This window comes from Bombina bombina, chromosome 6 (assembly GCF_027579735.1).
Source record: "Bombina bombina isolate aBomBom1 chromosome 6, aBomBom1.pri, whole genome shotgun sequence".
NCBI lineage: Eukaryota > Metazoa > Chordata > Amphibia > Anura > Bombinatoridae > Bombina > Bombina bombina.
This window is the reverse complement of record NC_069504.1, coordinates 167,751,237-167,767,004: the sequence shown is the minus strand read 5'-3', so window position 1 is coordinate 167,767,004 and position 15,768 is coordinate 167,751,237. Positions and strand designations below refer to the sequence as shown.

The 15,768-nt window shown below is 35.6% G+C and overlaps 1 protein-coding gene across 3 annotated transcripts in view; it reads right to left on the bottom strand.

The window, feature by feature from the left end:
* CADPS2 (calcium dependent secretion activator 2) overlaps positions 1-15,768 on the bottom strand; it is a 1,413,577-nt gene that overhangs the window by 710,827 nt on the left and 686,982 nt on the right. For all 3 annotated transcript variants that reach the window (XM_053716670.1, XM_053716668.1, XM_053716669.1), the window contains exon 12: positions 11,041-11,177. In XM_053716670.1, the coding sequence (XP_053572645.1) occupies positions 11,041-11,177 (137 nt within the window). The remainder of the gene's footprint in view (positions 1-11,040; positions 11,178-15,768) is intronic.

Here is a 15,768-nt window from a genome sequence, read left to right as displayed (position 1 = left end):
AACCTCAATGTGCTCCCCATTATATATATATATATATATATATATATATATATATATATATATATATATATATACTCTTGTATATGAAGCAATAAAAGTTAAGTTTATATAGCCGGCTCAAGGACTTTTTGTTTATTCGTGTCTATGCTGGTTTTGGGCTAAATTACGAGTGGTGCGATATGGTTTTTTTTCTCCACTTTCTGCACGCAAAAGAAATAGTGCGTGTATAACAAGCTGAAAGTAAATGCGTTTAATCATGTGCAATTGCGATTTATGCACGTCAGGTTAGTGCGACTTCATAAATGCACGTAAAAGTACAGTTACACTCATATAAACACTGTCTGATAAAAATTCTTTAAAAAAAAAGGTATAAGGGCTCAAAGATAGATAGTATAAAGATTTTGAAAAAAAGTGCTGCAAATAGCTTTAACATATATATGCAAACATGCACTTGTCTAAATGTATATATATATGTGTGTGTGTGTGTGTGTGTGTTTGTGTGTACAGAGGCATTTAAGTATTTATGTGTTTTACTGTATATTTACTGTACATATTTAACATTCCACTGTTCATTTAAAAGATAATGCACTTTTTATTGTAAATACATATCTCTTTATATGCATACACAGTATATATGTAAAAAGACAAAACTAACAGAGGGGCGCCTACAAAACCCCTTAATATGCAACCCATTTCTCAGCCCCAGGTAGGCCTGATGAAACAGCCTATCTGGGGCTGAGAAACGGGTTACATATTAAGGGGTTTTGTTGATACCCCTTGATCCACTACTTGTTTTAATGTTTTTGTTTTTTAATAAAACATCAATATTTTTAACTAAAGTGTAGTGGTATCACCTTATATTGCTGTGCCCACTTCCAATTGGTTTGGACACAGACTCGCTTTCCTGCATTGTTTCCTGTCACTGGGGAATGTCCAGAGGGGGTGAGCTGATACACCTGTTTGAATTATATCAGCTTGCTCCTACCAGCACATAGGTGTGCTCAACTCAAATGTGAGTATCCATTTGGCTATTACCCACACTATATGCCACATTGCTCTAAATGATCTGCACAAGTAGTGCCTTTTTCTCTATCTATTTATAGAGTACTTTGACAGGGATAACTGGAGTGGGTGAGCTGACACGCTGACATGCCTACTAGCACATATAGTGGGGGAAAAAAGTATTTAAAAAATGAATTTAATCTAAAGTTTGTGGGGGATCTGTATGAGTCAGTGGTTAACGTCTTGGATCTTACCTTAAAGGGAGATGTGGAAACTGGTGAGGTGATCAGTGACACTTATCGTAAGTTGACAGCTGGGAATACAATTCTGCATGCTGAATCATGTCACCCACCGCATTTGGTACGATCTATTCCCAGGGGTCAACTTATGAGACTGCATAGAAATAATAACTCAGATAGTCTTTTTTGACGCGCAAGCTAAGTCCCTTATTGAGCGCCTCAAAACAAGAGGCTATGATGAGAATCTCTTGGACCAGGTTTTTAATGAGGTGAGACAAAAATCCCAGCAGGAATTAATCAGAGGGACCAGGAAACAGAATATTATAAAACATGATACTGTAGTATTCTCAACTGAATATTCTAAACAATTCTATCAGGTATGCTCTATCTTGAGGAGGAATCTTCATTTGTTAGAAAATGATGATGTTTTAAGACCAATTATTGGTTCATGTAAATTTGTGCCGAGAAGGGCACCTACATTATCATCAAAGTTGTCCCCTAGTTTAATTTGCTCCAACAACTCAGATAAAAGTGATTGGATTAGGAGGAGAGGAACCTATAAATGTGGCCATGGTTCTTGTATAACTTGTGGTTTTGTGCAAGTAGGTGATGGCTTCAGGAGTAACCAGACAGGAGAAGAGTTTAAACATAAATTCTACGCCAATTGCAGAACTACTTTTGTAGTTTATCTCCTAGAATGCAAGCACTGTAACCTTCAATACACAGGTCAAATGAGTAGGGAGTTGAGGTCCAGAATTAGGGAACATGTTAGAGACACAAAGGAGTATGTAAAAGAATCAGCAATAGCCAGACATTTTAATCTGGTACACATGACCAATATTTTTGACATGAGGGTTCAGGTAATAGATCGTGTCATGTTTCCACCTAGGGGTGATGATAGGAATAGGCTGTTGTTAAAACAAGAATTGTATTGGATATATAAATTGAGAACTATAACCCCCCTAGGTCTAAACCGTGAATGGGACATGAGTTATTTTGTAGAATAATAAATTTGATTTATTTCATTTATCATTATTTTAGTACATTTAAGTAATTCATCTATCCCCTATATGGGTTTTTGTATTTATCCCCTATATGGGCTTTTGTATCTATCCCTTATATGGGCTTTTGTATCTATCCCCTATATGGGCATTCTGTATCTTGTATTATATATATATATATATATATATATATATATATATATATATATATATATATATATATATATATTTATTTATTTTTTTTTAATTTTTTTTTACTAACATGTATAACTTATGTTCCTCAAGAGGGAAAATTGATAACATTTTGTCATCCAACAATTTTGTTATACAACAGTTAGTTGGAAATGGTGTAACACTTATCTTACTAGTGATGAAGATGTATTCTCTAGTACAGTTTATAGCAACTAAGGGAGTTTTCTATTTCACATAATACATTGGAGAAATGTTTGTTTTGCATAATATAATAATTCTGAATGCGATAATGTAACTTAATATCTTGCTCCTGTTTTTCTTGTTGATTATTGATTTGTTTATTTGTTCCTTCTTCTACACACTATACATAGAGTTTGTAATAAGGTAGATTTTGAAATGTATTTTTAACATTGTTGTAACTTTTAATGTGTAATTGTCTTCAGGTGTTCTGTGCCTTTAAATAGGCTATGAACACTGAACAAACTCACCCTAAGATTAAGTGCTCAACTGAGCACGAAACTAGTCAGGGAGTTTGTGTGCCCTGTATTGCCAATATTTAATATGATATAATAAAGTTTAGCTTTTTTAACCATTTTGTCAGCCCTTGCCTTTACTCCTTACTGTGCAGCTGCCTGCCCTCCTTTTGTAAAAAAAAAGTATTTAGTCAACCACCAATCGTGCAAGTTCTCCCACTTAAGAAGATGAGAGGCCTGTAATTTTCATCATAGGTATACCTCAACTATGAGAGACAAAATGTGGGAACAAATCCAGACAATCACATTGTCTGATTTGAAAAGAATTTATTTGCAAATTATGGTGGAAAATAAGTATTTAGTCAATATCAAAAGTTCATCTCAAAACTATGTTATATTTCCTTTGTTGGCAATGACAGAGGTCAAATGTTTTCTGTAATTCTTCACAAAGTTGTCACACACTGTTGCTGGTATGTTGGCCCATTCCTGCATGCAGATCTCCTCTAGAGCAGTGATGTTTTGGGGCTGTCGCTGGGCAACACAGACTTTCAACTCCCTCCAAAGGTTTTCTATGGGGTTGAAATCTGGAGACTGGCTAGGCCACTCCAGGACCTTGAAATGCTTCTTACGAAGCCACTCCTTCATTGCCCGGGTGGTGTTTTTGGGATCATTGTCATGCTGAAAGACCCAGCCACGTTTCATCTTCAATGCCCTTGCTGATGGAAGGAGGTTTGCACTGAAAATCTCACGATACATGGCCCCATTCATTCTTTCATGTACACGGATCAGTCGTCCTGTTCCCTTTGCAGAGAAACAGCCCCAAAGCATGATGTTGCCACCCCCATGCTTCACAGTAGGTATGGTGTTCTCTCTCCTCCAAACACGACAAGTTGTGCTTCTACCAAACAGTTTTTCTTTGGTTTCATCTGACCATATGGCATTCTCCCAATCCGCTTCTGGATCATCCAAATGCTCTCTAGCATACTTCAGACGGGCCCGGACATGTACTGGCTTAAGCAGGGAGACACGTCTGGCACTGCAGGATCTGAGTCCCTGGCAGCGTAGTGTTTTACTGATGTTAGCCCTTGTTACGTTGGTCCCAGCTCTCTGCAGGTCATTCACTAGGTCCCCCCGTGTGGTTCTGGGAGGTTTGCTCACCGTTCTTGTGATCATTTTGACCCCACGAGTTGAGATCTTGCGTGGAGCCCCAGATTGAGGGAGATTATCAGTGGTATTGTATGCCTTCCATTTTCTATTTATTGCTCCCACAGTTGATTTCTTCACACCAAGATGCTTGCCTATTGCAGATTCAGTCTTCCCAGCCTGGTGCAGGTCTACAATTTTGTTTCTGGTGTCCTTTGACAGCTCTTTGGTCTTCACCATAGTGGAGTTTGGAGTGTGACTGTTTGAGGTTGTGGACAGGTGTCTTTTATACTGATAACAAGTTCAAACAGGTGCCATTTATACAGGTAATGAGTGGAGGACAGAGGAGCCTCTTAAAGAAGAAGATTCAGGTCTGTGAAAGCCAGAAATCTTGCTTGTTTGTAGGTGACCAAATACTTATTTTCCACCATAATTTGCAAATAAATTCTTTCCAAATCAGAAAATGTGATTGTCTGGATTTGTTTCCACATTTTGTCTCTCATAGTTGAGGTATACCTATGATGAAAATTACAGGCCTCTCTCATCTTCTTAAGTGGGAGAACTTGCACAATTGGTGGCTGACTAAATACTTTTTTCCCCCACTGTAAGGGTGCTACAACATAATGGGAGTACTCATTTGGCCGTTTTTGGATATCTGTTATACTCATTAGTTTGGTAGATCTACACATGAGGCACCCTTCTGTTCATTTTGTTTTTTTGCCATTTATCCGGAATTATCTGAGAGGAGGAGGCAGCCATTACTTCGTTTGAAGACTCGCTCTTTATCCATTGATTTGGGACTTCCATTAGATCACGTATAATATCAACTTTACCACATAATATATATATATTACTTGTTAGGGTGTTAATAATATTTACAACATTATCTCTTATTGTAATTTAGCTAATGCGCCCCCTCTGTTTCTTGTTATATAAGGTATAGATATGTATTTTACATTAAACAATATATATAAATATATATTTCAAAATTAAAAGTACACTATTTTCTATGTAAAGAACATAGGAATGTGAAATATGCGCAACATGCATCAGGATTTGCAATTTAGGATGAACATGGTTGAGTTAGTGCACATTAAGAATTGCTATCTTCCATGCATGTTATTGAAATACTAAATATTTACTATTAAAAATATTATTTTTTTAAATTATTATACATACTGTAAAAGATTCTAAATCCATATAATATATCTATATGTTTAATTGTATGTTTAATAGTTTTTATTTAATATTTTTTAATAGTTTATATTTAGTATTTCACTAACAGGCATTGAAGATAACAATTCTTTATGTGCGCTAACCAAACTGTGAGCATCCTAAATTGGGAACCCTTGATGCCCGTTATGCATATTTTACATTCCTATGTTCTTCACATAGAAAATAATGTAGTTTTTACTATGAAATATATATTTATATACAGTATACGGTCCCACGTCTATGGCGAGGGTAACCCATATCGAGACTGCATCAACACCTATAAAAGATATATTGATGATCTTTTGATCATCTGGACTGGCACAGAGGATCAGAAATCTGATTTTGTGTCCTTTATCAACCAGAACGAAGCAGGATTAGAATTCACCTACCAATCTGATACTCACACGACAACATATCTAGATCTCACCCTAACAGGTGATGTTGAAAAGGGCCAGGTGATCACGAACTTGTACCGTAAACCCATTTCATGCAATAATATTCTGCATGCAAAAAGCAATCATCCCAGACACACAGGTTTTGGGATAGCAAAGGGACAATTTACACGCTTGAAGCGCAATTGTACAACAGATACTTACTTTGAAACAAATAGTGAGATACTAGCCATTCAACTTTTAGAAAGAGGGTATTCGAAGAAGGTTGTCAATAGGGCTTTATTGGAGGTAAAACGCATTGACAGGTCAACCATGTTGTCAACCAATTACAATTCTTCTAGGGGTGATAATTTTGATAAGTCTAAACCCCTTTTCACAACCACTTATAGCTCCCAATATAGGGATATCTGTGCAATCATCACCAAACATCTCCCTATACTCACGGCAGAAGATAGTCTAAAAGACTATGTTCAATCTGGGTGCAACTTTGTAGCCAAAAGAGGTTGCACCATAGGGAACATGCTTTCACAGAGTATGTTAAAGAAAAAATCTGGAACTAGCAGTTGGTTACATGTTAAGGGGCATTATAAATGCCATTTTAACAAATGTATAGCCTGTAGCTACACACGTATAACAAAAAATGTTCAATCTATGGCTACTCAAAGGGTCTATTTTCTTAAGAACTGTACCAATTGCAGGACACACAATGTCATTTATTTGGTGGACTGCACATCCTGCAGAAAACAGTATGTAGGTTGCTCGACTAGAGAAGCACGCACTAGAATCCGTGAACATCTCAATAATATTGACAATGGTATTGAGTGTTCAGATCTAGCACGACACTTTATCCACAAACATGGTAAAAATGTTAAAAGCTTTCAATGGCAGGTCATAGAGCAAATTAGGACACCAGATAGAGGAGGTGACATGACTACTAGATTACTATACCAAGAGGCATACTGGATATTCCAACTTAGAACTAGGAGACCGGAAGGTTTCAATATAGAAGGAGATGTTATTAACCTCTGGAAACGAAGCTGATTATTGGAATTCATTTGATTCTAATGGTCAAGCATTTATAAATTCAAAGAGTCCATGTCACTTTTGTATTTGTAACAATAAGCGTATAGAGAATTTAACATTCTAATTCTAATTATTTGCCTGATATTTGTCATTTTATAACCACAGTCTCCTCTCTATTATACCAAGCATTTAAGTCCCAGTAATTAAGGGTTTTATCATTAGAATACGAATCTTACATCCATTTGTTAAATAATGAGGAGTACACTCCCAAACTTACAGCTATTTTCCAAATGTTATTATATGTCCTGTTAAACTTCTTTTACAATTGGGCATAACTCATGCTTGGTATGGATTCAAGCACCTCTACTCAAGCGCATGTCCCTTTAAATATTTAAAAAGTTCAAAAAACAAAATATTTGGTTTAATATCTACTCTGTAATGAGGGACTTGCTAGCCTATATGAGTGTATATGTCTATTCATACTTATGTGAGATTCCCTGGTTTTGTTCTTTTTTAACTTTAGCCATTTCTATCTACATTTTAATATACGGGTATGTTCCTTTAAATTGCAGGTCACCTTGCCCGCTCTATTTATATACATTTACATTCATAATACTGATGATAGTAAGCGATTACCACTGGTTAACACTCCTATCTATATGTTTGCACTGGTCCCTCTTTTGACATTGTATTGTTACAATCCAGTTAATTTCCCTTTCCATATCTGTCACATTTATAAAACTTTCTTAGTATAACATATGAATGCACCTCATGTTAATTACGTTCAGCTGGGGCTTTGTTTTCCCGGCCACTTGGCTATTTAAGCCTGGTGTCTGTGCTTACAAAGTGTGTCTATGAGTAAGGCTAATTGTAGCCGAAACGCGTAAGACAGCCCAGCTTTCTTATTTTATGTTTACCATGTCTTAAACTTTTTTTATCTGGTTTCCAATAAACATTGAACTTTTATTCTATAGTGCCTGGAGACTCGCCTGTTTTTTTTTGCAATTTTTGTTTGGATATACACTGTTACCAGGCTCGAATCTCGGCATTCAGGTGGATAGTTGGTGTATGGGGCTACGATCGTGTAGCAGGGAATCCCATTGGCGTATGCAGACTATTACGTCATGAACCAGGAAGTGCCGGATCACGCTTAGCCACAGCGTGCTAACAACACAACACTACGGATGCTGTGAAGCGGTATGCCCTTTTGGACGGATATCGGAGCACAGGCTAAAGACCTCCAGGAGTGAGGAGCAAGTGAAAGCCAGCGGGGCAGGATATTATAAAGGCTCGCGGAGAAAGGCTAAAGCAGCAAGTTTGGTGAGTTATACACCACTCCGGTGTTTAGCCGTATTTAAACCTGCCACACCGCAGACAGAGCTCTGTTCATATTTCCACATACCGCATGATTTGCACGCACCAACAGCGTCTGGACAAGATTTATTTATTTCCCTCCCCATACACCAAACACCTTGAGCAACACTGGGAAGAGTTTCTTGCTTATATTATATACAGTATATATCTGATAATTTTAAGGTAAAATACATATCTATACCTATATATCTACATGAATATAATTACATGAATAGGTATATATAGATAAATAAAGAAATATGTATTTATAATAAAAAATACATTGTTCTTTATGTGAAGAAAATTGTAATGTTACATTTTCCTAACTCTTGTCGGGTTAGCGCATGAGTATAGGTGATAGGTTTTTTCAGTTTGCACTCTCCATTGATTTCTATGGGGAGAATACATTAAAGGGACAGTCTAGGCCAAAATAAACTTTCATGATTCAGATAGAGCATGCAATTTTAAACAATTTTCCAAATTTACTTTTATCACCAATTTTGCTTTGTTCTTTGGTATGTCCACCTCTTTCAGATTGCATTTTAACAGTTTTTTTACCACTAGAGGGTGTTAGTTCACGTATTTCATATAGATAACACTGTGCTCGTGCACGAGAAGTTATCTGGGAGCAGTCACTGATTGGCTAGACTGTAAGTCTGTCAAAAGAACTGAAAAAAGGGGCAGTCTGCAGAGGCTTAGATACAAGATAATCACAGAGGTTAAAAGTATATTATTATAACTGTGTTAGTTATGCAAAACTGGGAAATTGGTAATAAAGGGATTATCTATCTTTTAAAACAATAAAAATTCTGGTGTAGACTGTCCCTTTTACATGGTCGCAATATTTTGTGAGCATAAGTCGGGTTTGGCTCACGTGCAAACTTTTTACTTTTAAATCCTAGCGAAGTTAATGTGCAATCGGAAGTGCAAAACAACACTCCACTCGTAATATAGCCATTTAAATGAGCATGCCACAGTGTGTTGACCCAAGAGTATCTTAAAGCCAGCTGGAAGTCTATTGGACCTTCCAGCCCACATGTTTGCATATAGTGAATGCCAGTTGAAGCTGATCAGGGACGTGAGATTTCATGTCTGGTGGTCAAGCGACCATGAGGAAGTAGCCATGTGGCCAACGAATGGCACAAGGAAACTCCTTCCCTAGATGAGGTGGAAGTGGATATAAAGTGAGTGGCAGTTAAAAACTTTCTCCCTGATCTCCCAGATCGCTGACAGTGTATCAGCATGGAAAGTCCTTTAATGCCAAGCAGAGCTTTTGAAGTGAGTCTTACACTTTTTTGTTATTGCTTGCCCGTATACACTGGATACCTACTCATATATTAAAGGGACAGTCTAGTCAAAATTAAACTTTCATGATGCAAAATTAAACTTTCACCATGCAAATTTAAACAACTTTCCAATTTACTTTTATCATCAAATTTGCTTTGTTCTCTTGGTGGTATTTTTGAAAAGCTAAACCTAGGTAGGTTTAAACTGATTTCTAAACCGTTGAAAATCGCCTCTTAACTCAGAGCATTTTGAAAGTTTTTCACAGTTAGACAGTATTAGTTCATATGTGTCATATAGATAACATCATGCTCACTCCCGTGGAGTTATTTAGGAGTCTGCACTAATTGGCTAAACTGCATGTCAGTCACAAGCACTGAGATAAGGGGGCAGTCTGCAGAGGCTTAGATACAAGGCAATCACAGAGGAAAAAAAAGTATATTAATATAACTGTGTTGGTTGTGCAAACCTGGGGAATGGGTAATAAAGGGAGTATCTATCTTTTTAAACAATAACATTTTTGGTGTAGACTGTCCCTTTAAGAAACTTACTGATACTCTTGGGGTACTATGGCTTTGAACAATTTTAATTATTGCTTGGCCGAAAAATATTTATACAAATATATATATTAAAAAAAAGCCAAATTATATCTCATGTTTACCAATTCCACAGAACATGGTAAACTTAATTTCAAACATTAATTTGAAAAGAAAAAAAGTGAGTAAGCCACAAATGAGTTTGCCTTAACTTCCAAATAGATAAACTAGATAAAGTACCGAAAGGAGTCAACTTAAGTTAAATAGAAACAAATAAAAAACTATCCATAAAAATCAATTTAAGAGAACTGGTACCCAATATACAATTCTGTTTCAGAGTGTGCTTCTTTTATTGGCAACGAATGACAGTTGTACAGAAATATGCTCTCAACTTTATTAAAGAGATTATTAAAAAAATAAAAATAAATATGTAGGTGATTTATTTTTCTCTTAGTCTTGACAATTATTTTCAGGGCAGAATGCCAACTCACAACTGGAGAACTCATCACCAGAGCTGACACAGGCTTTGCATCATAGTAAATGCACTGTATGTAAAATCCAGTAGGCCTGGATGTAGAATAATATTAAAATCTGCCCATATGTATGAACCTTCTGTGTGATATAAATATAAAAATCTCTGTATCACAGTTATAGTGTATTCTTCTACATTGTATTATAAACTACAAATATGCTTTTTCTGCGTTTTTTCTATATTTATAAGGTGTGCGTACAAGTAACAAGGATCATTACTAATTTCACTTAGAATACAGCCTTCTAAAGTGCTTAAAAACAGAAATCCTTGATTACTAACTTTTTATTAAACATTTTCCCAGAGTAGCAACAGCAACATCCAACATCTGGTACAGTACAGCCTGAAGATTTAAAATGTCTGTGTGGTTACAAATTCTCTCTATTGAGGCTTCCACTTTTATTAGGCTTTCACTCTGTATTCAACCCTCTCCAGAGGAGCTGATGAACCACATTTCAGTGCTAGTTTGATTCTATTCTCCCCTCTATTGAGTGGCACAGCAGTAATCTCCAAGTGTATAATTTTCAAATTTGAAGCCAATCGATTGAAATCTTTTATCCCAAATTGTAGCACAGCTATTAAATGAGTTTGGAAGAAAATACCACTTTGTAACATCTATTTCTCACTTCATTTTTATACCTTAGTTCCTAGTACTTACAAGACAAGAATAGGAATCATTTAACCGGTGATCCAATGTCTGCTGCTGGAGAACTTTAAACAAGGAGGCATGGTCAAATCTACAGGGATTAGCAGAAATGAATTCATCCATGCCATGTCTCTGGGCACGATCGGAAGCTGTTAAAAAAGAGAATAAAAATGATTATAAAAAGACAAGTCACTCTGTCTTTGAAATATGAACTCAAATAATGTATTATGCACACAGTTTTTTTCTTGATTTCAAAAACTGATCAACACATTGACTAGAGCTTAATTCACTGTAAACTTGACCTTGGTGCGTTTCAAAGCACTTAGCAGACATACTGTTTCAGAAAGAAAATGGTCTGAGAAAAAGCTCTTCCGTATTGCCATATTTTACATCTCACCCTTTCATAGTTGTTATTCTTTGTTATTTGTCTACAGTCGTATATGCAAAAAATAAAAGAAAAAATTAAAAATACACATTTCAGTTAGCAATCTACTTTCCAAATGGCAAACTAGAGCAGAAATGAACATGTCAGCATTAGGTAGGTCACTTACAGTCTTTGTTTTGTGCTAAGCTTTTAATGAGACAGACCTTGATAATGTAATGGGGAATGTTGCATGGAGATACACAAAATAAATTATAACCTTCAAGCATAAACAAAAACAAAGAAAAAAATACTCAAATATATATCTACCACGCTGTTCCAAATGGTAGTCGAAGGACCAGTTACATTGTTCATCACAGATGCATCTTTCAACGCCTTTAGACCCCGCGGGTTTGTCAAAAGACGAGTTGTACTGATTGCTTTTATTAATGGTGTGTTTTGTTAGAAACATCTATGTGAATTGTCTATCACATATAGACCGAAAAAGTCAAAAGGTTTGGTTTTCTAATAGAACAGTAGCTCTGTTTGATACCAAAGTACACTTTGTGTTTGGAATCATCTTAAAAAGCCATCAGTTTACCAAAGGGCTTTTAGCCTCTTTTGTTCCTCGAAATTCAAATACATATCTTTGTATGTAAGTTACTGCAAATGTGCTATTCTAAATGTGCTGTTGAGAAACGGCTTGCTAGAAACTTGATGTTGTAAAGGAAACAAGACAATAGCTTATTGATCAAAGCCAATTATGCAATCAGCTCCATAAAAACACTCAATATTGATCTGTGGTCATGATGCTAACATAATCAGTCACATTGAGGAATTTAGCCCCAGATCATATTGATCCATGTCAAGTTCAACTTTCAGCTGTATCTGCAGATGGAAGAATTATTTAATTCAAGCTGAAAGATGTGCAGCATCAAATCTTCAGAATATACACATCTAATTCGTATCATTCGCTTTGCACTGTCAAAGCAAGAGTCACATTCATGTGACAGGTTTCACAAGGTAGATGTAGCAAGTAAACAAGTGACACGGTTTGCTTAGAGTTTTATGCAGAGACCATGAACCACATCTACATTATTCCTAAGGCACCTATGACCAGAAGACATTTCAAAATATATTGTAATGCATGATATTCTTTGCTTACTGGGGACTGTATATGCCGTCAACTCAGAATCATATTGTAAACATGGCTGGTGCATAATACACTTATTTATAAGGTAAACTAGCAGTAAATATGCTGAAACAAGAATTGTATTGAAAGAAAACAGGTTATATCATTATAGAATAAGAGCAAAATAATTTTCTAGGAATACTTTTCTGATTTTTGTATTTACTTCCATCACATTCTGAAATAATTTGTTTCTTTAAAAAAAAGGATATTTCATGCATGGGAAAGCCCAGCTGTTACACATGTTAAAATATATATGTAGTGGGGGGGGGGGGGGTTCTTAAGTTTAAGTTACGGTTTCTTAAATTGATAATTAAACTAAAGGGAAACACATATTTGTGATAGACTGAATTTGTAAACAGTGATACAAGCACACAAGCATAAAAACTAAATGTAGCTTTTTTAAACACAGAAAATTCTGCCGTCAAAAAGCAAAATATACATACAGTATATATACATGCATATTAATGTCCCTGTAATGTACACTTTTCTTTGTCCACTTAAAATTTTCTTTAAATCAGGAATACCCAAACACCTGGCTCTATAAAACAGACTATTAATTTGCTATCTAAAAAAAAAGGTACAGTTAAAGGGACATTGTAATTGAAAATTTTTTATACTTTATTGTTGCCCTGTGTTCCATTTGACCTGCTGGGCTGCATTTAATTGTTTGCAAACCAATTATTTACCCTTATTTTGTCATTTAAAATTGCAGCTTTTGCTCACTGAAACCACCATAAATACTGACAACATTAATGCAGATATACAGGAGAACAATAGCAATAATTAAACTCCCAGTAGGATTAATAGATTTTTGTATCTGAAATAGCTGGTTGTGGCCATTGAACATGGGCATGTCATTGATAACAATAGGGGATGGTTTTAACTAACAGATTTATTATGATATTTTATTTTGAGGTTTTATCTTTAGCATAAGTTTGTGGATAATGCAATGTGGCCCCCAACCAATCCCACTATTATAATAACCTTCACTCCAAGCAGAAAGTGTGGTGTCCCTCTTTTATATAATGATGCAATATACATCCCATCCTATTGTTTGAATTTAAATATGCACTACTGATCTGCAAGTTATAAAACTATAATTAGCAGATAAAACCAGTGTTCTAACAGAATAGCAAACAGTGATGTTCCGTTAGCTATCTGATCAAAAATACTCACCGTGCATGCTCTCCTCTGTCACAACCCATCAAATTGCGGCCACACACACTAAATACATAGCCATGAGATTGTTGGACCCTTTTTAGAGTGCATGCGTCTACAAACGCCTATATATATACTATATATTGTATGTGTATATATATATATATATATATATATATATATATATATATACTGTATATATATATATATATATATATATACACACACATACTGTGTGTGTATATATATATATATATAGTTATATGAAAAAGTATAAAAAAAAGACAGGCGCACAGGGGCACACTTCGTGTAATACATTCACAATCAGTGTATAGATAACAGTGGGGGAAATATCCGCGCTCATCTGGTGTACCCTCAAGTAGTGAGGTACTTAAAATGCACTTCTGTTGGTATACTCTGTTCCTTTGCACCCTTTCCGTTTGTCCACACTCCTTCAGCGTTTCGTATGTCTCCAGCAGGTCACCGTAGTCCGTTGCCAGTGTTTTAGGGAGTAAGGGGGTATTATATGTATAGGTGTAGATGTCTAATATTTACCAATTGACAACACTATACAATATACCAGAGTAAAATACCATATATTTATTAGATAGCTAAAAAGACACAAATGTCTCTTAAAAGTTCAATATGAATAGATATAATACAAATGTACAAACATACATACAGGACATGAGCCGTAGTACAGACAAGTAAACAGATCCTTGTATAAAGGCCTGTTTGCAAATACAGACTAAATTGCTCCACAGGTAGAATACAGTATAAAATACAAAATGCACAGTTTAGGGAGCACCAAAGGCTTGACTCTGAGCTGCCTTGCTATATTAGTAGCGTTGCAGCCGAGTACCTTATGCATCTCCGTGTATGCTGTGCACTCAGTGCGTGCAAATGTAACGTGTGGTGGGGGCGGAGCCAAATGCGTTTCGTAACCAATGGGTTACTTCACCAGAGGTGTGGGCCGCCCCCCAACCTAACTCTATAAATGCGTGTGGCTGTGGCTGATTGGCCAAATACTAGCCCCTCTATCGCCATTTTGTTTAAGGGCAAGAGACATTATTATTATATTAAGCTACAGTAATAATAATCATCATATACTATCCATTTGTTTCTAAAAAATGCTAGTCTGGTAATATTTTATGGCTGATACGGTTATTTTTAATGCCATTTGCGCTTTTTTAAAAATTCAGTTATCTGATTCAACAAAAGGATACTTAGAAGAACAAGATGTTACTTGTTAATATTAAAAATGAGGATCTTTAAAGCAGAAAACATATGCATAACTTGATACTATCAATATGATCCTAAATAAAACAATGCTTAAAATGTATAAGTAGATAAATATAATGTTATTAAAAAATATATATATACACATATTTTGTTATTTCTTTCTTTATACCTCATATGATTCTGTGCTTGTTCCATATAATTAAAATATATAAAAATATATAAAAATATACACATCACTTTACTGACCACTGGTTTTAAAAGGGGGGATAAAAAGTAAATGAATAAAATGTGGATGAAGGGAAAAGGGGTTAGTGTTTAAAAAGAACCCCCAGAGGCATATATGTGAATAATTTATGTAAGTAATTACAAAAAAGCTGCTAGGTCAATATCTCTATTTAACCCATTGGGTTCTAGGGTCCCCAATTTATGAATCCAAACAGTCTCTCTTTTATGTAACTCTTAAAGTCTACTACCTCCTCGATTGCTTTGGTGCACTTGTTCTATAGCCTTAATAAAAAATGCATTCTTATTTTTGCCATGAATATTTGTAAAATGGTTGATAAGAGGATTTTTGAGGGTTCCCGCTTCAATATTTTTCATGTGTTCTAGACAGCGGATTTTTAAACCCTGTGTCGTGCGTACAATATACCTTTTTGGGGTGCTGCACGTACACTCCAGCATGTAGACTACGTGATCAGATCTACAGTTCAGTAGACCTTTGATTGGATAGTTATCTCCATTTTTTCCACAGTCTATAAATTTATTGAATGTTTTATTTCTATGTGTA